Genomic DNA, 22,992 nt, shown 5'->3' on the forward strand with positions numbered 1-22,992 from the left:
CATACTCTATGCAAAACAAAAATACCTATAGATAATATACACTGCGCCATTAATATTATTACACAGTATTTGAATAGCACTGACATATTACATAGTGCTGTACAAAGTCCAGTCATGTCACTAACTGTCCCTCACCTTCTAATATCCCTACTATAGTCATATGACATTAATACAGTCTAAGGTCAGTTTTATTGGGAGAAGACCTGTTAACAAAAATATTTTTGGAATGTGGGATGAAACCAGAGTACCTATAGGAAATCCACACAAGCACAGGAAGAACGTGCAAACCCCATGCAGATCGTGTCATTATATATTTTAATGATTTCTTAGTGAATATTGATTATTTTTAGCATCATATCCATCATGGCTATCATAATTTTTTTTATTACACCATTCCTTTCCCCCTATTTTCCCAATCTATTGTAAATGTTTAAATGTTGAATAGGAACTACAGATATATCCATGGTGATTATATTATTGATGCACTTCTGTAGAAAGAGAAAAGAGGAATTTGGGTGCATTCCATACAGTATGATACATGATGAAAGAGGCGTTACTCTCATCAGCTGACTTTCACACTGCTGGGCTGGGGAGATTACAACCAAGCAAATTTTCCTACTTTTACTTCACTTATCATTTCACCAGGACTCTGATACCCCTAGCATACAACAAAAACTTTTCCAGGAAAGGTGAAACAACGGCTCTGTGTTTACTGAAGGCTATTCACAAAAAAGCTTTTTGTAAGGTAAGGATTGGCATGATGGTATGGAGAGTATATACCGAGCAGCACTGTTGAAGGAATTTGTCTTAATGTGTCTTAGTGTAATTGTCCTAATTTGTCTTAGTGTAATGCAGTGTTTCTCAACCAGGGTTCCTCCACAGGTTGCAAGGGGTTCCTTGAGCAATGAGCAACTTGGACCTCTCAGGTCAGTTTAGTTGACACCAATAATCTTTTTGGCTATCTGTAAGGGTGACATTCTTCCCAATGGTCAGTAATGTATTAAGCATTCTTCCTACTGACCACTACACTAATGTACTGTGAGCTGTGGGTATAGTAGTCATAGAAGGGGTTGCCTTAAAATTCCCCCATAATTTAAAGGTTGAGGTGGTATGTGGCTCTCAACATTTGTGCATGTTTGGAGCATCAATTCTTATTAATTTTTTTATATTAGTGGATATTTTCTTTAAATTGTGAGTCATGTATGCTGTGTGGTTGGATTTGACCCAAATTAAAACCTGATTCCATCCTCATTCCATACCAGGTCCATCTGGTATCCATCTAATCTACGGTGCAAATTTATGGATCATAGGATGCGGTGCCATACTTATAACAGATTAAATGTTTAAATGTCGACCAACTTTCTGTGAGCCTGGGGCATCAGGATTCCACTGCCTCTCAGACCCACATGCTAATGCAGGAATAAGACTTTATTTGACTGGATTTAGGATACCTTGAAAAAAGGTTTATTGATTTTATTAGAGGCCGGCTTCCTAAGCGGTGGTGGGTGAACTAAGGAGAGAACCTGAGCTTGGAGCTGGACTTTTAACCTTCCCCGTACATTTTTAAATGCATGTGCTGTAATAGGCATTTTTGTGTATTGAGGTGCAATACTTTATGGCAGCTTACTTATTTAGAATGGGATGGCAGCCAACCTGAAGGTGTGAACACAGCTTTAAAGTATATATAAAATCTCACAATAAACTTTTCTTATTTACTCCAGTTTGGTCAGTTAAAATATCATGGAACATATTTTGTTTTATCTGATAAGAAAAAAAAAAACACTGACCCTACCAAAATCCCAGAGAGACTTTAACTTTCTTTGATCCTTGCCGCACTGCAATCCTATGAATTTTTATTTGCAATGTCTAATGCTCCATTGGGAGATAAAACACTTCCCTGAGCTTTGGAGATCAGGAGAAGCAGAACTGTTCTGTACTCCTACAGCAACAATACTTGTCCATATGAGTAAGCATTGTTACTGAAGTGTTTACAGACAGACAAAAAGGAGAAAAAAAATAAATGATATGTATTGTATGTATGGGCTCCCTTTGCCGTATTCATGCAGCTAGGAATTGATTTCTCTGTCTGTAGATTTATGGTTTTATTAAGTTAACTAATTCAGGTAAAAGGTTATCTAAGGATTCATTAAATTTCACATTAACATTTTCGGAGTGGTATGGTGAGCACGTGTATAATTACATACATTTACAAGAAAAAAAAAAAGTTGGGTTGTTTTTTTTGCAGCTGTAAGCTGTGACGGACGGCATGCATGGTTTTACAGTTTGACGTGTAAGGTGTCACGTGCATTGTTCCCATGCTTTGACCCTGGACGATGAACCTCAGCCTATAAAACACATGCTGACAGACGCATTGTATACCTAAAGCAAGTAAACACATTCAGTGCAATGCTAAGTCATTAGGTAATGTAGGAGAGGTTGTGTTCCTGATGCCCTCTCAGTAACAGGAGGCCCAGGTAATATTTACACAAAGTTTTATAGCCTGCAGTTACAGAATGTAAAACAATAAAGGTCACACACCTGTAGTTACTTCAACAATGGGTTTGAACTGGACTTTTTGATATATTGTTTCAATGTTACAGACTGCATTTACCGTGAATGTGGAATGTGAGAACAAGAAAACACAGCTATAGGAAGTAGAATGGGCAGATAGGAGGTTGTACTTTTTCCTTTTCTGTGTCTCCAGCCTGCCTGATGTCCTACCAAGTGGCTATGCAATCACCAATCTCTATGTGTTCTCCTAAAGTCTGAAGCTTCAACTTTCTGAATGGTCCCCCAGGTATCTAATATTCCTTTCTGGAATGGGGGCATGTCTAATCCCCCTTATAAGGGAGTGGATAATCTGAATAGAAGCTCCAGTTTGTGTTAGTTGTTATTTACTCCCTGGCCTAATACTTTCTGGGTGCATCAGCACAAAAGGTGTGAACAAGTTTACAGTTTCTTTTCATCCTGGTATTACTACTGTTACGTAGGGTTGGATTTATTAAAGCTCTCCAAGAATGGAGAAGATAGACTATCATGGGAAACCTGGATAATCAAGCAAACCTGGAATGAATCAGGTCCAGGATTGAAACTATTTGCCAACTAATACCAAATGTTTTTTTTAAGAAATCCGTTCAACGTTTGCTGGATGACTCAGATTCTCCCATGATAATCTATTTTCCACAGTCTTGGAGAGCTTTAATAAATGAGGACCATTATATTCCCTGTAAAACATTTTGCATGTAATTTCTTTGTACATTCAGTACAGGCACCGAATCACTCTTGTGCCAAAGATGCCAAAAATATATGGGACAAATTACCTAGATAAGAAGGCAGATTAGTGAAGTCAGAAGTATTAATTAGCATTCATTTTCCAGGTCCATGAAGGAGAAAGAGCTCAATTAATTTCTAACTAGAAATTTTAATAAAAGAAGTCAGCTATGGCACATTAACATAGAACATCAGATCTGGGCATAGGCTGGCAACACATAAAACATCTGATTCAGGCACTGGCCAGCTACACATCAGGGCCAGACACTGGAAAGCCACTCATAACACATTGTAAGTAGGTAACAAACAGCAACTCATAGCATATCAGAGCCAGGCATAGGCTGGACACACAAAGCACATCAGAGACAGGCAAAGGATGGTCACTCATATAGCCAGACACAGGGCTGGCCACATAATGCACATGGCACATCAGAGCCAGCCACTGAATGGTCATTTATAGCACATTGGAACTAGGCATAGGATGGCCACACAGCAAATACGAGCTTGGTAACAGATAGCTCTGCACAGCACATTAGAGACAGGCACTAGATGGCTACATGAAGCACATCAAAGTCAAGCAACAGATGGTCACTCATAGCACATCAGAGCCAGGCACAGCCTGGATACACAAAGCATATCAGAGCTCAGTAACAGACAGCCTCTCATAGCAAATCCAAGCCAAGCACCAGACCGTCAGACCTAGCACCTCAAAGCCAAGCACCAGACGGTCAGACTTAGCACATCAAAACCAAGCGCCAGACGGTCAGACCTAGCACATCAAAACCAAGCGCCAGACCATCAAACCTAGCACATCAAAACCAAGCACCAGACCGTCAGACCTAGAACATTGGACCCAGGCATTAGCTTACTTTGATATCGGAGCCTTTCTGGCTTGGTACTCTCATTGACACTGCTGTAATATACCGTAGAATGAATTATCCAGAGGACCATTACGAATATTTCCACTAGGATATCTTTGCTACTATAAAGGAATTCTAGCACATGAACTTTTGAACCATACACAACTGTAGAAATAACCAATCGGTAAAGTACAGGCTGTTATGTATACAAGGTTATAAGGAGACATAAAGCAAGGTAAACACGGAGGAGCAATATGTTATTATGTAACCTTGGGGTTGTCCACATCCGTCACTCAGCGTGAATCATCAATGTCAAAGCCAACCTGTTAGGGGAGAAATATCGGAACAGCCATTGATGTTTTCTTTGTAAAGGCAACTTTTTCTCTTTATGAATATACAAATTCCCTGGCAGTCATGTCAATTCAATATTTGAGATAACGTTTATTAAAGGGGTGATGACTTTTTCTAGATCAGCTGTGGGTTAAAAATCCTATGGAATGTTGGTCTGAAAGGCAGAACTAAACCCTGAGTATATCCACCTGTCCCCGTCTCCATTCTTTTGTTTGAGCACCTTGACTGGCCGGGATAATGTAACTCCTGCACAGGCTAGCACAAGTCCATTATGTCACCTGCAGGGGAAGCCCGGAAAATCAGCTATTTAGTTACATGTCCAGCTTTGAACAAATGTATGCAGTTAAAGTGATACTCTATAAGACTTGCAATCCTTACCAGCGACAAAAGACTGAATGAGCGCTGTACATACAGCACTGTTCTGCTCTATGGAGAGGGGAGGGGGGAGAATGATGGAGAGGCACTACACTGTGCTCTCTCCCCTTTACTTGCATTATGATCGTTCGTTGTTCATGGATTCGCCTGAAGCGATTATCGGACGAGAATCATCTGACATGCATAAGGCGTAGCCTAATATTCTCCCTTCACTGGTCGTCTAACAACTTCATCGTGTAGGAAAGTGAAGAGAGGAGTGGAGAAGCTAGGCCAAAACAAACAGAAGGTAAAGAAAAGGAAGTATTTAAAAAGCTTTAGTTTCACTTTTACCTGCAATTCTTTAGATTGCTGGCAGGGAATGCTTCCAGGCGGCTATGAAAGCCACAAAGTATTGCAACTTTTTACTTATTACATCTTTATAAAAATATTTTTTTCATTGCAAGTACCTGAATTTTACTGAAATTACTGTAAGTAAATACCCTTTTTGCATCTAGTGTACAGCAAATCTCATATTGGTACAGGGAAAACTCAGCCACAATTATCTGGCCTATGTGTGGAGTATGCCAATAGAAGAAAGTAGGGAGACAGAGATATGCTCCTCAATTTCCTGTAAATAAAAGAAAAACTGCAACAGAGAAGGATCAGGTCTCCTCCAGGACTGTGCTGTGTGATAGGGCTGTGTAAATCACAGAACTGGATAGACGGACATAGAAATACTTAGACAGCTCTCTGAAATATATTTATTCAGCTGAATTACATGATAAATTGTAGCTTTGATTTTCGTTTTTTTGGTTGAATTACATGGTGACTGGACAATGTAACTAGGCGTAATTGTTCTTTACTTCCCTGTTCTAGCTGTCACTGACTTGAACCTGCTTCTTTAAAATCAGCAAAAGCAGCTCCCATATTTCTGTCCTTCCAGTGTTACAGATTTTTGCAATGATGAAGTGTACATTCGCCCAAATATTTTTATCTCTAGGGGGGCTTCAATGACGAGATGAATTTCTTGATGTCACTGATTCATACAGCTGACCCAGCTATTACAAGGAACTGAGTTCCTCTTCTTGGAGCTGAATTTACTTTCTACTTTACGGAATGCAAAATAATTATTAGGAACCCTGGAAACAGAATTGTAACTCCAGAACAGAGAGTAATATACTGCAGCTTGTCAGTCCCCAGGTGTAACACACCTAGACTTGTTCACACTGTTCATGAGGTTGTGGTGTGGTTACAGCTTCCTCATGCAGGGAATCGCTGCCTCTGGGGAGATGCTGCATGTAGCTTCTCCTGGCGGCATTATCACTGACATGCAAGGACCAAGATGGCCATGTATAATGATTTGTTTGTTCCTGGGAAGGTGATAGATTTCATTATTTCTGAGCTAGGATGGATAAAATCATTAGAGATCAGGAAATCCACGAAAAATGTTAAATTGTGGAATGATGTGAATCACTGAATTCTATTCCAGGAAAACATTCCGACTTTAATGATGGGAAGGGAATGAATGAAGGAAGGGACATTGATTTGAATTTTTTCTAGAAGTGTTTTGTACAGAATATTGTGATATGTTATTTTGAATTATATACTATTTCTTTTTACAATAAAAATATCCTTAGAAAATGAACAGAGGCGATAGCAAACGGTATTAGAACCACTCATTGCCACCAGTTGTCAAACATGCAGATGCTAGCAAGGACAATTTTGAATAAAGGCAAACGGGGCAACTGCCCAAGGGTCTACCTTCTCCAGGACTCAAATTTACAGAATGACAGGGAATGCAGGGAGTTGGGATGCTATGAATTTGGGGCCTCTAATTCACTATACTATATATATAGTATTTATATAGTGCAGACATATTATGCAGAGCTTTACATGATCCATAGTCATGTCACTAGCTGTCCCTCAAAGCTCCCAATCTAATGTCCCTACTATAGTCATTACCACAATCTAAGGTAAATTTTTTTGGGGGGAGTCGATTAACCTAACTGCATGTTTTTGGAATGTGGGAGGAAACCCACACAAACACAAGGCAAGAGTACTTACCTCTGAGCCACAGTGATGCCCTAAAGCAGGATTCCTAATTCTAGTTCCGTAGTGGAATATGTCCCCAGCTAGCAGCTGAGATTTCTCCTCCTGTACAGGACATCACTTCAGTGACTAAGGTTCAGCAGAAATACCCACGTCTGCCAGCACTGGGCCCTGCTAGTCAATTAGCCTCAGTTTAATAAGGTTGCTGCTGGGTGCTCAGCTACAATATGAAATGTTAGCAAACTTGCCTCTTAGGGAGTATGACAAAACTTTCCTCACACTGCAGTGCTGCAAATGCAGTTTTGTTAACCCCTTGAAAGGGTCATGTTAGGGCAGATATACAGCAAGCAAAACCATAAAACTTCCAAGAGCAACCCCACCAAGCTGAACAGCTCTTAAAGCAGATTCAAACCATTATACTTACCTGTCCCTGTTCCATCATGGAGTGCCACCATCTTTTCCTTCTTTGTTAAGATCTTTGGCAATCTTGATTGGCCCGGGTATGCATGGTGTAACTCCTGTGCAAGTTCATTCAGCCCCAGCAACTGGAGGGGAAGCCGAGATGTGTGAGGTATTCCGGCTACCAACAGCATTCGCAGCCAAGCGATTTTGTCAGCTTGAGCTATCATACAGGTGAGAACACTTAATGCAGAAGGGACATCACCTGTCATTTTTGGAAGTAAAGCCCTGCCTGGACTCAAGTTTTTAAAATGAACCTTTAGCTCCGCTTTAACACTGAAATCATATTAGCTACCCTTGCGGTATGAATCTTAAGTATTTTTAAATGTAAAAGTGGTACATTTAAAAATACTTAGTATTTTAAATTTCACGCCTGGTCCCGCCCCCAAGCCGCACGCTCGCACGCAGATGCCCAGCCACAATCTGCTTTCCCTGGCCTCGCATCCCCAACGTTCATGCTGGGGATGCAGATGCCGGCCGGGCATCGCCAGGTTACACAGGTATCCGACCGGCATCACCAGGGGAAGAAGATACTGGGCATCGCTGGGCGATGTCGCGGGCACCACTTACCAGGTAAGCTTTTTAAACTCCCTGGCAATTCCACCCCGAGTGTGGTTCGAGGTTACCGCTTTTGGTACTGAAAGTAAACCCCAAGCCACACTCGGGATTACTGCTAAAGAGGTTAAACAAATTACTAATCCTTTGGGTTTGGGAAATAGAAGGTAAATCCTGATCAGCAGCAGAAAATGCTATTACAAGGTTTGAACCCCCCTCCAAAGTTTTTACAGATATTGAAATAAAATTATAGAATGCTTTTTCCAGCATGACAAGGCATTTACTGAACCACATTAACTGTATTAACTGTAGGAAACAAAATGATGCACTGACATGCTTGCTTTCTTCATTTTATTTTGTATTCCTTAGTAGAGGTTTTTTTGGGAGCTGATTGAATTTCTGGTTACAGCGCTGTGCACTGTGATGAAATATTCAGAATTACACAACCATCTCAGTCATGTAGCAAGAAGGAAATGCTGAATCATCCCTGATCAGCAATCCATAGTGATTCAGCAGCCCTAGCTGAACTCAGCCCAGCTCTGACTGGAGTCATATTGCAATCCTATTCATAATATTAATAATAATGATAATGTGTTGTCCTGAGTGCACCTCCGCCTGTTCCTTTCTAGTACTATAATTCATGAAATATTAAACATAGCATTTAGGCTGTGTACACACAATAGATTTTTGTCGCTCACAATCCTTTCCAATGACAGGAGGAGAGATTAGCTGAACGGAATCTATTCTCTCTTGAGAAGAGACATATAAGAGGGGATATGATCACCCTGTATAAATATATAAATAGTCCATATAGAGAACTCTCTTCCCCATTATTCACTTTGAGATCCTTACAAAGAACAAGAGGACACTCTTTGTGTCTGGAGGAAAAGAAGTTTAAGCTCCGGATAAGGAAGGGATTCTTCACTGTAAGGTCTGGGAAAATGTGGAATCAGCTCCCTCAGGAAGTAGTTTCAGCAACTATATAGAAAAGCTGGAGGATTTGTAGAAGCACAGAATATAACTGGGTATTAAAGCTTTAAAGTAAAGATAACACAGACTGTTTATCCAGTGAACATCCGATGGAATCCCGTTGTACCAGACCAGGGTTTTTTTGCGTTCCTCTGGATCAACTTTGTCCAGAGGTTTTATATCTGGGATGTTTATTTCCCTAGTGGTTGAACTTGATGGACATATGTCTTTTTTCAACCTGACTTACTATGTAATGATAAAAGACTTAAAGATGCATTAACGAGCGCTGTACATACACTACGATGGTTTGTGGATCTGCCTGGAGGGTTCCATGAACGACGTCAGACGAGCGCTGTACACACACCAGATTCCCGCCCTGAGGCGATTATCGGACGAGAATCATCTGACGTGTCTACATAGACTTGCAATAGACCTGAGAGAATGATAGGATTACACAATGAAATACAGTTTATATGGTTATACTTGTACTATGCATATTGTTAGCCGTGTAAAGGCCATAGTTAGGGCTTTATCAGGGTACTATGCACATATGAATAAATGTATGGTGAGTAATGAATAATGTATGGTGTACTGTATATATATTGTGGAGCACCAAATGATAGGCTGGTAATCTCCAGGCTTCAGCATCTCTTTAGGCTCCTGTCTGTATTTAAATGGAGAAAAAAGCAAACAAAACAGTCCTGAAGGGGTGTTTCAGAAACACAAAAAGTCCCTTCAACAAAAGAAAAGCCTACTGGCTAGCAAAACAAATGATTGGATCTGGCTTTAAAATCATCACTTTATATCCCAGTCACAGGTAGTCTGTATTACACAGCTAGAGCCCCTGCTGCTTAGCACCCGATGTGCTATATAAGCTTGTGAGAAAATGTGGAACCCAGGGGAATCTGCCCCACCCGACTCTTGCAGATTCTCACTAGAACCAACCCCAGAACAGACATTTTGAACAACCTGCAGCAAAAGCTAGAGCTTCCCTGCAACACATCTCTGTAGGTTCTACCTAAGCAAACATTTCTTGGTCCCACGGTACCGTGTATCCTGGATTTTTTCCAGTATCAAAGGTGCCCCCACGTCTCTATGTTACAATATATATATGTTGAGAAAAAGACAGTACAAAGCATGATAATCTAACCACAGGTGTAAAACAACATGCAACATATTCAATCTTGCCATTATTTATTTAACAAAAATGTGTGTGGGGAAACACTAAGTGATTCGATAACTTGTAGGAGCACCAATACCGTGAAGTTGTTGTTTTCTGTATGATTTATCAGTCTCGCACAAACTGATTTATTAAAAGTCTCCAAGGCTGGAGAAAATACCCTTTCATCAGTGAAGCTGGGTGATCCAGCAAACCTGGAAAGGGTTTTTTCAAGTCATTTGCTATTTGTTATCAAATGTTTTCAATTCTGGACCAGATCCATTCCAGGTTTGCTGTATCACCCAGCTTCTGTGCTGAAAGTGTATAATCACCTTGGAGACCTTTAAAAAAACTGATCTATTGTTGCTGAAGAATTTAAGCCCAATCTTCTTTACTAAATTGCCGTTCAATGAGGTTTGTGGTAATTTTTTTTATGAACAGCTTCTTAAGGTCCGGCCAAAGCATTTTGATTGTTTTGAGGTCTTTATTTTACCTGGGTAATTGCAATATCTTGATCCTTTCCCTTTTTAGCCATTCTGTTGTAGACTGGCTGGTTTGCTTGGGATCACTGTCCTGTGGTATGATCCAGTTTTGTCATTTAGATGGTCTTACATTTGACTCAAGAATACTTTGGTACACAGAGGTGTTCAAGGTTGGCTCAGTAACTGCAGGGTGCCCATGTCCCAAAACAAGCCCAAATAACCACCCCTCCACCACCATGCTGATACGTTGTGGTTTTTTACCAAATGTGGAACTGTGCATTGTTGCTAACCATTACCACTTTGGTCTTGTCTGTCCAACTTTTTTTCATAACTCTTGTTGTTTATTCAAATTTAACCTAGCAAACCTAAACCGCGCTGCCATGTTTGTGCTGGCAATCCTTCCAAACAAGCTATACTTGTTAGGTCAATGCCTAGTAGTTCCATCATGAACTTTAAAGTTTAATATGCTGAGGCTTGTATAGTCTTAGATGTACCTGTTAGGAGATGCTTATCTGTCCAGCGACTCCGTGCTGTGCGCCATCACAGAATAAAACACTGTTTATTCTGTCCAGCGATGTAATTTGCAGCAGCCCCTGCTTCTCTTTAGCCGTGCAGCCCAATGTATTTTATAGCATCCCCAGCATCCATTGTTAGGCTGTACACAGCTTAAGGGGATTCTATGGGCTGATCAGCTCCAGACTAAGGGCCTGATTTATTAAAGCTCTACAAGGCTGGAGCGTATACACTTTCACCAGTGAAGCTAGGTGATCAAGCAAACCTGGAATGGATTTCTTCAATGTCATTTGCTATCAAATGTTTTGAATCCTGGACCTGGTCCATCCCAGGTTTGTTGGATCACCCAGCTTTACTGGTTAAAGTGTATTCTCTCCAGCTGTGGAGAGCTAAATCAGGGCCTAAGTCCTGCACTGCTATTGCCTGGTGGGATTTTAAAACCTCTCTGCTCAGTCACCAGTGCCTGTTGTGGCGTATAGCTAAAGCTGCGTATCAAAGGTGCCCCCACGTCTCTATGTTACAATATATATATGTTGAGAAAAAGACAGTACAAAGCATGATAATCTAACCACAGGTGTAAAACAGCATGCAACATATTCAATCTTGCCATTATTTATTTAACAAAAATGTGTGTAGGGAAACACTAAGAGCACCAATACCGTGAAGTTGTTGTTTTCTGTATGGTTTATCAGTCTCTCACAAAGGGCCTGATTTATTAAAGGTCTCCAAGGCTGGAGAAAATACACTTTCATCAGTGAAGCTGGGTGATCCAGCAAACCTGGAAAGGGTTTTTTCAAGTCATTTGCTATTTGTTATCAAATGTTATCAATTCTGGACCAGATCCATTCCAGGTTTGCTGGATCACCCAGCTTCTGTGCTGAAAGTGTATAATCACCTTGGAGACCTTTAAAAAAACAGATCTATTGTTGCTGAAGAATTTCAGCCCAATCTTCTTTACTAAATTGCCGTTCAATGAGGTTTGTGGTCATTTTTTTTATGAACAGCTTCTTAAGGTCCGGCCAAAGCATTTTGATTGTTTTGAGGTCTTTATTTTACCTGGGTCATTGCAATACCTTGATCCTTTCCCTTTTTAGCCATTCTGTTGTAGGCTGGCTGGTTTGCTTGGGATCACTGTCCTGTGGTATGATCCAGTTTTGTCATTTAGATGGTCTTACATTTGACTCAAGAATACTTTGGTACACAGAGGTGTTCAAGGTTGGCTCAGTAACTGCAGGGTGCCCATGTCCCAAAACAAGCCCAAATAACCACCCCTCCACCACCATGCTGATACGTTGTGGTTTTTACTAAATGTGGAACTGTGCATTGTTGCTAACCATTACCACTTTGGTCTTGTCTGTCCAACTTTGTTTCAGAATTCTTGTTGTTTATTCAAATTTAACCTAGCAAACCTAAACCGCGCTGCCATGTTTGTGCTGGCAATCCTTCCAAACAAGCTATACTTGTTAGGTCAATGCCTAGTAGTTCCATCATGAACTTTAAAGTTTAATATGCTGAGGCTTGTATAGTCTTAGATGTACCTGTTAGGAGATGCTTATCTGTCCAGCGACTCCGTGCTGTGCGCCATCACAGAATAAAACACTGTTTATTCTGTCCAGCGATGTAATTTGCAGCAGCCCCTGCTTCTCTTTAGCCGTGCAGCCCAATGTATTTTATAGCATCCCCAGCATCCATTGTTAGGCTGTACACAGCTTAAGGGGATTCTATGGGCTGATCAGCTCCAGACTAAGGGCCTGATTTATTAAAGCTCTACAAGGCTGGAGCGTATACACTTTCACCAGTGAAGCTAGGTGATCAAGCAAACCTGGAATGGATTTCTTCAATGTCATTTGCTATCAAATGTTTTGAATCCTGGACCTGGTCCATCCCAGGTTTGTTGGATCACCCAGCTTTACTGGTTAAAGTGTATTCTCTCCAGCTGTGGAGAGCTAAATCAGGGCCTAAGTCCTGCACTGCTATTGCCTGGTGGGATTTTAAAACCTCTCTGCTCAGTCACCAGTGCCTGTTGTGGCGTATAGCTAAAGCTGCGTACACACGTCAGATTTTTCTCGCCCAATAATCGGCATCGGCCAGATATCGGGCGAGAATCTGGCGTGTGTACAGTCGGCGTCGTTCATCGTCCGTGGATCCGTCCTGGCGGATCCACGAACGATGAACGACGAGCGATCCTAATGCAAGGGAAGGGGGAGAGCCCGCAGCAGGGTGCCGCTCCGTCGTTCTCCCCCTCCCCTCTCCAAAGAGCATTACATACATACATGTACATACAGCACCGTTCATGCATCATGTGGTTCTTTGTCGTTGGAAAGGATCGTGAAAGATCCTTTCCAATTACAAAGATTGCACATGTGTACGCAGCTTTAGCAAATCTGTGCTGAATTGTGTTTTAGTCTGATTTACAGTTGCTGACCTCGCCTGTTCTTGACCTATCGTTTGTATGCAGCCTGGACCAACCTTTTGCCTGTGATCCCAACTCTGCTTGTGTACTTTGGTGAATGTATATTCTGTGTATGACCTCTGCTCTGTATTCTGCACTTGGCTCTGTTGGAATCTTAGTACTACTTTATCTGTGGACCTCTGGCTTGCTGCCAGCCCATTCCCAAACACCATTCCATTGCGCATCCCAAGTCCTGGGGGCAACCGAGTGCTGGGAGACGCAACCAGTCTCCCGAGGCTGAGCAGGGGCTGCTATAAGTGAAGACTGCGGTGTTAGATTGGGGGACTGGTGTCTGGTGAGGACTGGTGCTGACCAGGTCCTTACAGTACCTTTTTGCAACTTCTCTGAACTTTGCCCAGTCTCACCTTAGGATGAATTTGCTGTGATAACTCTTAAATGTTTTCCATTTTTATGAATACTTTTTGTCACTGTTGAATGATGGACTTCAAATTGTTTGGAGGAGAGCATATACTCCCTTCCATGATTGATGGGCTTCTTCATTAGATTAATACTCAAGTCTCCCCTCCTTGGCATTGTCTTAACACACACCTAAATGCTCCACACCAGCAAACTTCCAAAAGTCTGCTTCTATAAAGGTGATCACACTTGCTTATAAACAATGAAATAAGTGTATTAGACTAGCAAAACCTGGCTGCTACTTACCCTCTGTAATCCTATAAAGTAGTAAAAATGTACTAAACATTTGTCACACTGTTTCTGACTTTTGTGTTAGTTTTTATCAAATAAATAATGACACAGTATAATATGTCATGTGTTGTTGTTCAACTAAAGTTATATTTATCTAATTTGAGGAACCGAAGGGACCAGATGATTTTTCACTCCTGATCCATAAATTCCTAGAAATGATAAGGTGTACTTATTATACTATATATTGTTTTAATAGTCTCCTACACTCAATGATCTCATACACATACATACATGATTTTATACTTATTTAAAACCTTTATTTTATGGTTTGCCTATATCCTTTAATAACCCAGAAACATAGGGTTGGCAACTGAGGTCAGATTGTGTGTTGCCTGTAGCATAGTACACACAGCAGAATTTCACTTACAATCTGATAAAATGAGCTGACGTGAATGTGAAATGAAATCAGCAAGTTTTCTCCTCTGATGTGTTGGCAAATATGGATTGAAAATACACAAGGCATGTCATGCGTATGAACAATCAATCAAATCTGATCAGAACTCTGATCTGAACGTCGATCCAATAAAATTGTTCATAAGCAATGTATCGCACACGTGTGTGATGTGCTGGGGTTTCCAATAAAGGAGAAAGTCAATTGGTGAAGGGGAAAGGTAACGTACAGTTTGTAGGTGGGGAGATATTTAAACTTCACATACACAAAAGTGTGATTTTTGAGGGCACACTTAAATATGTTTTTTGCATTTTACAATACCCAGAACTTTAAAAAATAATTGTTAATATGGCTAAAACATGACATTGATCTAAACCAGCCAGCCACAGTGCTTATGTTCGCACTTACTGATAGGCTGGATTCACAGGGTTGTGTAAAAATATGTGTAGGTTTATGCTGTGTTGTGCACATTCTCCATGCTGCCCATTGTGTTATTAGGTATGTCACATGGCTCAGCTGTTTGTACTGTGCTGTAATATTCCTCCATTCTGCACACAACAATGAATGAATAACACTACTGGGGTGTTGTATTATGTCTATGGAGGAACACAAAATGTACAATGTTTATTTTCAGAGAAAGCTATTACATTTTTCTGAGTATGTAAAATATTACATACAAAAATGTAATTTAATGGATGGACTGAGGACATAGTTACATAGTAGGTTAGATTATAGTCCATTAAATTCAACTACTGGGGAAATAAACATATCCCAAATACAAAACCCTATAGACATAATTGGTCCAGAGGAAGGCAAAAAAAATTTCCTGGTACAATTTATACATCCTGATTATAGACATCCTGTATGGACATAATTCCATTACTTAGTTTGGTGTCATCTGCAAACACAGAAATGGTACTTTCAATCCCCAACTCTATATCATTGATGAAGATGTTAAACAGTAAAGGTCCCAACACTGAACCCTGGGGTACACCACTAATAACCTTAGATCATTCAGAGTATGAACCATTAATTACAACTCTCTGGATGCCATCTTTAAGCCAGTTCTCTATCCATTTACAGATTGACTTTTCTAAACCTATCGACCCTAACTTGCATAATAACCGTCTGTGGGGTACAGTGTCAAATGCTTTAGCAAAGTCCAAGTACACTATATCAACTGCTATTCCATTGTCTACCTGTTTACTTACTTCCTCATAAAAAGAGAGTAAATTTGTATGACAACTTCTGTCTGTCTTGAAGCCATGCTATCACTTATATTATTATTTTCTAGCAGGAACTCCTCCATGTGGTTCTTTATCAAACTAAGGGGTCTGTAGATACCTGGTAATGACTTTGCTCCCTTTTTGAAGATAAGAACCACATTGGCCTTAAGCCAATCCATCGGTACCTTGCCAGTAACTAAAGAGTCCTAAAAACCAGTGGGACCTTTGGTGCGTAGCGGCACAAGGCAGTGCATGATGGGGTGCAGCCTATTCATATATTAGGTGCACTGAAACCAGGAACCATACAGCCCCCCAATTATATACAGCACCCACAATACTGCCCCCCAAATATATACAGCACCCACCATACTGCCCCCTAATTATATACAGCACCCACCATACTGCTCACCAATACAGGAACCAGCCTGCACCCCATTATATACAGCACCCACCATACAGGAACCACCCTGCACCCCATTATATACAGCACCCACCATACANCCACCCTGCACCCCATTATATACAGCACCCACCATACAGGAACCACCCTGCACCCCATTATATACAGCACCCACCATACAAGAGCCACCCTGAACCCCAATATACACTGCCCCCGTATACATAGGACTTTGCACCCCATGTCCCGGGTAGCGGTAGGTACCGGCACTCCCCCGGTCTGTGTACACGGATGGAGTTTCTGTCATTGAGCTGTTTCCAGGATCCTCTCTGATGTCTGTGAGTGAAACTCAAAACCCCGCCCCCTCCTCCCATCAAGTGACGTCACTTCCGGGTCCTTCTCCTGTCTGGGAAGTGGATTGTGCTGTCCGGACGGCTGCAGGTTGGGAAGAGGAATTCGGGCTGATGAGAGCGGGGAACTCCGAATGTTGTAAGTGTGATGTGTGCGGAGAGATGGGGGGACTGCTTGTCGGGGGTACAGGTTATATACGGGTCATGTACAGGTCTGTGTGCTGGGGTTACAAGTCTCATACATGGCTGTGTTCCTGGAGTGCCAGTCACATACATACGTTGTGTCTGTTCTGGTATATTGGTCTAATACATACATGTGCCATATACAGGGGGTACAGGTCATGTGCATGTCTCTGTTGTTTTTACAAGTCACATACACGTATGTAGTCAGTGTACAGGGGAGATACGTGTGTCTCTATGCCATGTACAGGGGGGGTGTGGGTCACATATGTGTGTCTCTGTGCAATGTAAAGGGGGTACCGGTCAGATACGTGTGTCTCTGTGCCATGTAAAGGGGGTACCGGTCACATACATGTGTCTCTATGCCATGTACGGGGGTGTGTGGGTCACATATGTGTGTCTCTGTGCCATGTAAAGGGGGTACCGGTCACATATGTGTGTCTCTGTGCCATGTACAGGGGGGGCTGCGGGTAACATATGTGTGTCTCTCTGCCATGTAAAGGGGGTAATGGTCACATATGTGTGTCTCTGTGCCATGTACAGGGGGGGTGTGGGTCACATATGCGTGTCTCTGTGCAATGTAAAGGGGGTACCGGTCACATACATGTGTCTCTGTGCCATGTACGGGGGGGTGTGGGTCACATACATGTGTCTCTGTGCCATGTACAGGGGGTACCGGTCAGATACGTGTGTCTCTGTGCCATGTAAAGGGGGTACCGGTCACATATGTGTGTCTCTGTGCCATGTAAAGGGGGTACCGGTCACATATGTGTGTCCCTCCGCCATGTGCTGGGGGGTACAGGTCACATACGTGTGTCTCTGTGCCATGTACAGGGGGTACCGGTCACATACGCATCTTTTCAGACACGGCTGATACCACTGTTGGGATTTCAATGCAGCAAACACAAATGTGACAGTCCAGTTTGGAACTTATGAGCTTCCTGGATTTCTGACAGATCAGAAGTAATTTTTCTTTAGTTTATCAGTTTTCAATATACAAAAAGTGGGAGAAGTACATGTAGTGTAGAACAATTATGTATTTTTTGTATTTAGCATCACATTGTAGCGAGACATGTAAACACTATTAAACTGGCAAGTAAAGCGTGCTACATAGTTCTGCACTACTGGTCAACTCATTATAAAAACAGGATCCCTGTGCATGCAGGATTGTTCAATGTTTGTTTCCCCTGTAGCGTTCTGTGGTTTCTTCCGTAGGTCCCTATGTCATTACAGGACCCATTAGTGACATAGGGAGGATGGGAGGAACCATTGAGAGTAGCGGGGGCCACAGACTTTCAACACAGACCTCATTAAACTAAGTTGTGAGTTCTTCAAGATTCAAAGCTGTCAAATGACTGCAAAGAAAAAAAAATGTCAGCTTGAGTACATTGCTTGTAGTCTGTTAATGAAGAACTATAGTTCTGTATTTCAGATTTTTTTCCGGTAGTATTTTATTGCATAGGGGCAGGTGGGGGTGGGGGGTCACACCTCATTCATTCATTAGAACCTGTCACCTGCACAGTGCTGTTACGTAGGGTTTTATTCTTCTTCTTTATGATAGCAAAAAATTGGGTTAAAAAATAAAGTTGAATACATTTTTAAAACATTTGTAAGCCCATTGTTACAAGTCAGGTTGAAAAAAGACATAAATCCATCAAGTTCAACTTCTAGGGAAATAAACATATCCCAGATATAAAACCCTATGGACATGGTTGATCCAGAGGAAGGCAAAAAAAACCCTGGTACAATTTGCTCCAATTCCTGATTCCATGAGGCAATCAAATGTTCCCCGAATCAACAATACATACAGCATAAATGCACACCTTATGTATGGACATATATGAAAACAATGATTGTGATACATGGTAAAAATCTCTGTGCCACCAGAATGAGAGAAATCATTTTAGGTACAGTTTTGGGTACCCTCATTTTCTGCCATATAGAGGCTGGGATGTGTTTGGTATTTACTTGGTGTAAAGTCATCTTTAATATGTATAAGAACTGGAGAGAATTTTGTGCTGTATTCTACGAGGTCTATACGATCAGAAAATGTGAAATGTTTTGGGGGGATTTTTAAAAATTACTAGGGGCTGATTTTAGGGCGAACCACCAAAAGGGGAGGTTTTCTGTTTTGATAATTTTTTTATGAAAATGTTCTTAAAAATTAATAGAAATATTTCACATGCAGCGCAAAGGGGAAATAAATCAAAACAGTCATACAACAAACAAGAAATGGTAAGGGGGGGGGGCAATAAATAAGGTGGGTCACTAAAGGGGCAGTTTTATTAAAGACAGCAGGCTCATTCCTTTCAATGCACACTTCCTGGTATGAAGGTATATGTGTCTTACCTCATGTGACAGCTTTGGGCCAATCAGCACTGCAGTAGCTGATAACATAGCAGTGATCTCCCCAGCCGCTTTTAGCTGGGTGCACCACCCGGCTCTCTTCAGTAACCACCTGGGTGTTTTTGGTGGCATTAGTGCGTGTTTCCATGTGATAACTTGTCAATCAAAGCAACGTGCGGCAACTTACATGACAAGTATTGGTGAGCTGTGTTGACATTTATTCCTAATGGCGCTCCAAACACACCTTGCCGGTGCATTGTTAAGAGTGCACTATATTTCTTTACAATGTGGTGCTTTGGGCTGCCTATCAAATGCACAACAGTTTGCATGCAACTGTAATGGAAATAGACCCATATCACACTTTTTAAACCTGAAAAACATACCCAGTACTCCCTGGTAAGAAGGTATATGTGTCTTACCTCATGTGACAGCTTTGAGCCAATCAGCACAGCAGTAGCTGGTATCATAGCAGTGTTCTCCCGAGCCGCTTTTAGCTGGGCGCACCACCCGGCACTTTTCAGTAACCACCCGGCTGTTTTTGGTGGTTACTGATGAGTTGGGTAACAATACAGGGGCTTTCACCTACCTACAATTTCTAAAAATAAATTCTGTGTTGAACACTGCATAGCCCTGTGTACAAATCCAGCTACTTGGCTTACACTGGACTTTTGCCCTCAATGACTAAACTGAGCCATTGAGAAAATATCAGTTTCTATTTAGAATGGAAATAATGGAACCAGCAGAACGGGGAAACCAAGGCTGATCTGCTGACTCCAATATTTCTAAAGCCACTGAGCCACAACACAGATACAAATAGATTAGTTATGACTTCTCTTGCTGCGTGCTTGTTCCAGGTCAGTGACTGTAAAATAAAGGCAGTGTTTTTTTTTTCAATGGTGAACAGCAATAGCAGCCAATGTTTTTGTCTCGGTGCAAGTTTCCTTTGAAATATCCAGAGAAATCCTTCACACAAATGCACTGATTGTTGTATACAAGGCAGTACCCTGCGGCACAGTCGGTGTCCAGTTGCAGAAATCCCCTTAATTGTAAATATTTCCCCTTCCACAAATTTTTTAACCAATTCCTTGTATTTGCTTTGCTGTCAGCGAACTCTTTTTGAAGCTCAGGCGGGATGCTGGCGCAGCAGGTTGTACAGTAATAGAGATCCTTTTGTATGATAATTATTCATTTATGTGTCACCTTTTCGTAACTCCAGCTGACACAGCACCGATTGTGTACAATGGAATGTTGACAAGTGCTTGAGATATCCAGAAAGTCTTGTTCAGTGTTTTTCTCTGGAAGCAGGGCTGGATAGATCTATATGGGCTGGGTATGTACACAGCTCCATTCTGCTTTCCCTTACTTATGTTTTTCTTCATATTTGCTTACATTTTTGCATATTTTGCACATAGACAACGTTAGCCCTGCTGAAGTTTTACAAGTGAAGCACTTTATAAAAATCATGGTGTAACCATTTTACTTAGTGTCTATGATTACACCCACCATAATGTTTTTAGGTGGGGTAGTTTGGACCTTGTAATGTGTGTTGATCGATGTTCTTTTATTACTTTTAAATAATTAAGGTTCTATCTAGACTGCCTTAAAAGTCCCACTAACAAAGATGTTTTTGTGCAAATTAATTTTCTTTTTTTCCCCAGATTTTTTTTAAGCTGGGTGAGGAGAAGCCTTATACCATATCATCTCTCGTCTGGACTACTGTAACCTCCTCCTCTCTGATATTCCACTAACCCAAATCTCTCCTCTAGAATCTATTATGAATGCTGCAGCCAGACTCATCCATGCTTCCCTCCGCTCCTTTTCTGCTGCATCTCTTTGTAGTTCTCTCCATTGGCTTCCATTTCACCTTAGAATCAAATTCATCTCCTGTGCTTTGCCTTCAAATCCCTCCACAGTTCTTATCCCACTTACCTTTATGACCTGTTAAAAAAAAATACTCTCCCAGCCGCTCTCTTCACTCCTCCACTGACCTACTAATGACTTCCTCATTCATAACCTCCTCACATGCACGGCTCTAAGACTTTTCTAGAGCTGCCTCAATTCTCTGGAATAGTCTTCCATATCCTATTCGGCTTGCTCCTACTTTCGGCTCACTTGCCTACCCGTCTTCTTCTGTCTTCTAAAACCCTCACTATTTCCCACCACTAAATATCTCCCATTCTTTTGTGTGATAGTTCCCCACCTCCTAGATTGTAAGCTCTTCTGGGTAGGCCCCTCTCCTCCTTCTGTGTCACTGTCTGTATCCATCTGTCATTTACAACACCTACTTCATGTACAGCGCTTCATAATATGTTGGTATTATATAAATCCTGTTTATTATTATTTATTAATAATAATATTAATAGGTGGGTGGCTGGCAGCCCTGTATTGTAAGCCAACTTTTCATTAACCACTCAAAACCAGCCAGGTGGTTACTGAAAAGTGTCAGGTGGTATACCCAGATAAAAGGGGCTGGGGCTGAGGGTATATATGGACCAAAAATAAAACCCATTAGAATGCAGTTTACACAGCAAGTCTGTTATATTTCATGCAGTCAGTTCTGTCCTGATGTAGCCCCCCCCATTCCTCTAGAATCTGGTTGTTTTGTGTTCTTTTTCCCCTTTAGTGTTCATTTTTTCAGCCAAAGTACGGGAAGCTGTAGGTGATTAGGCAAAAAAAAAGTAAAAAGCAGGTAGGGTAACACATGGTAAATGTAGTGTTCGCAATTGTTGTGACCATTAGAATCCAGTAGCCCCTATAATTTTGTCATCTTTCTGCTGTTCCCCTATAGTTAGTTCCAACTTTAAAATGCCCATCCTGTTAGTTTTCCTTCATCTTGTATAATGCCCCAACATTTGTATAATGCTGTCTATAGTGGTCAGGCAAAGTTTGCATCCTCTGGTATCTTTCTGTATGCTTTAGGCTGCCTTTAAATTATTGTGTTGTGGTAAAAATGCGCTGTAATGCACAAACCATGCCATGTTGTATAGCCATTCTTTTTTATTAGTACCCCAAAGCATCTTTATACCACCACAATGAACCATTGCAGAGGTGTGAAGAGGACTTTATTTTTTCAGTCATGCTGAACTGAAGAAACCTGGAGCAAAACATCCACTGGTAAAAAATAACTCAAAAGATGCGCTCACTGAAAATGCACAGCCTTGCTTTTTAAAATGTGTTGGCTTTTTAATACAGATTGTAAAAATTTGATTTTTTTCCCTTATATCTGTTAGGAGGGCATTTAAACATAAGCATTTTATAATCCTGTTCATGTAGATCCAGTGCAATGGAGTAAAAAAAAGTAAACATAGAAGTGAGAGAGTTAAAGCCAAAAGCACAAAAACCGGTAGCCCCAGCTGGGAATTTCCACATTTTTAACACACGCATATTAAGGACAAGGCTGTTTTGTAACCTTGGTGGAATAGTTTGCCGTCACCTGCCTTTAGGACTTTTGCTGTTTTTGTCTTTTATATAGAAATGCACCATCCTGAATGTTGTTATTGGCACTGCCCAATGCAAAAGGTACTGGAGGGCAGTGGGATAGTAACTAGTCTCCATTTTCTCTGGATAAGACAGTGCTGTCTTTAGTTTAGGATTATTAATATTATTATTATCCAGTATTTTTATAGCGCTAACATGGAGTAGAAGATCTTACCTTTAGTATTTCCCATCACTGAACACTTGCCCAGATTCCATCAGATAGGCTAAACTGCATGGGCCAAGTGCATTTTGCAATAAAGTAACCTTACTTTCCTGATCAAGTTTTTTATTACTTTGCCTTGTTTTAATCTTTAGCCATTTTGATTGGTAGGTCCGGGATAACATACCGTATTTTCCGGCGTACAAGACGACTTTTTAACCCCGAAAAATCTATGACAAAGTCAGGGGTCGTCTTGTACGCCGGGTACCAGTACTTACCTGCAG

The 22,992-nt window shown here is 41.2% G+C and overlaps 1 protein-coding gene across 2 annotated transcripts in view; it reads left to right on the plus strand.

The window, feature by feature from the left end:
* Positions 1-523: 523 nt before the first annotated feature.
* Positions 524-22,992, plus strand: part of BACH1 (BTB domain and CNC homolog 1) — a 45,474-nt gene continuing 23,005 nt past the window's right edge. The window contains exon 1 of one of the 2 annotated variants that reach the window (XM_072398086.1): positions 524-745. In XM_072398086.1, coding sequence (XP_072254187.1) covers positions 539-745 — 207 coding nt within the window. In that variant the 5' untranslated portion in view covers positions 524-538. Of the gene's footprint in view, positions 746-16,567; positions 16,685-22,992 lie in introns of those variants that run through there. The other variant, XM_072398090.1, reaches the window with a different exon arrangement.

Source organism: Pyxicephalus adspersus, chromosome 1 (assembly GCF_032062135.1).
Source record: "Pyxicephalus adspersus chromosome 1, UCB_Pads_2.0, whole genome shotgun sequence".
Taxonomy (NCBI): Eukaryota; Metazoa; Chordata; class Amphibia; order Anura; family Pyxicephalidae; genus Pyxicephalus; species Pyxicephalus adspersus.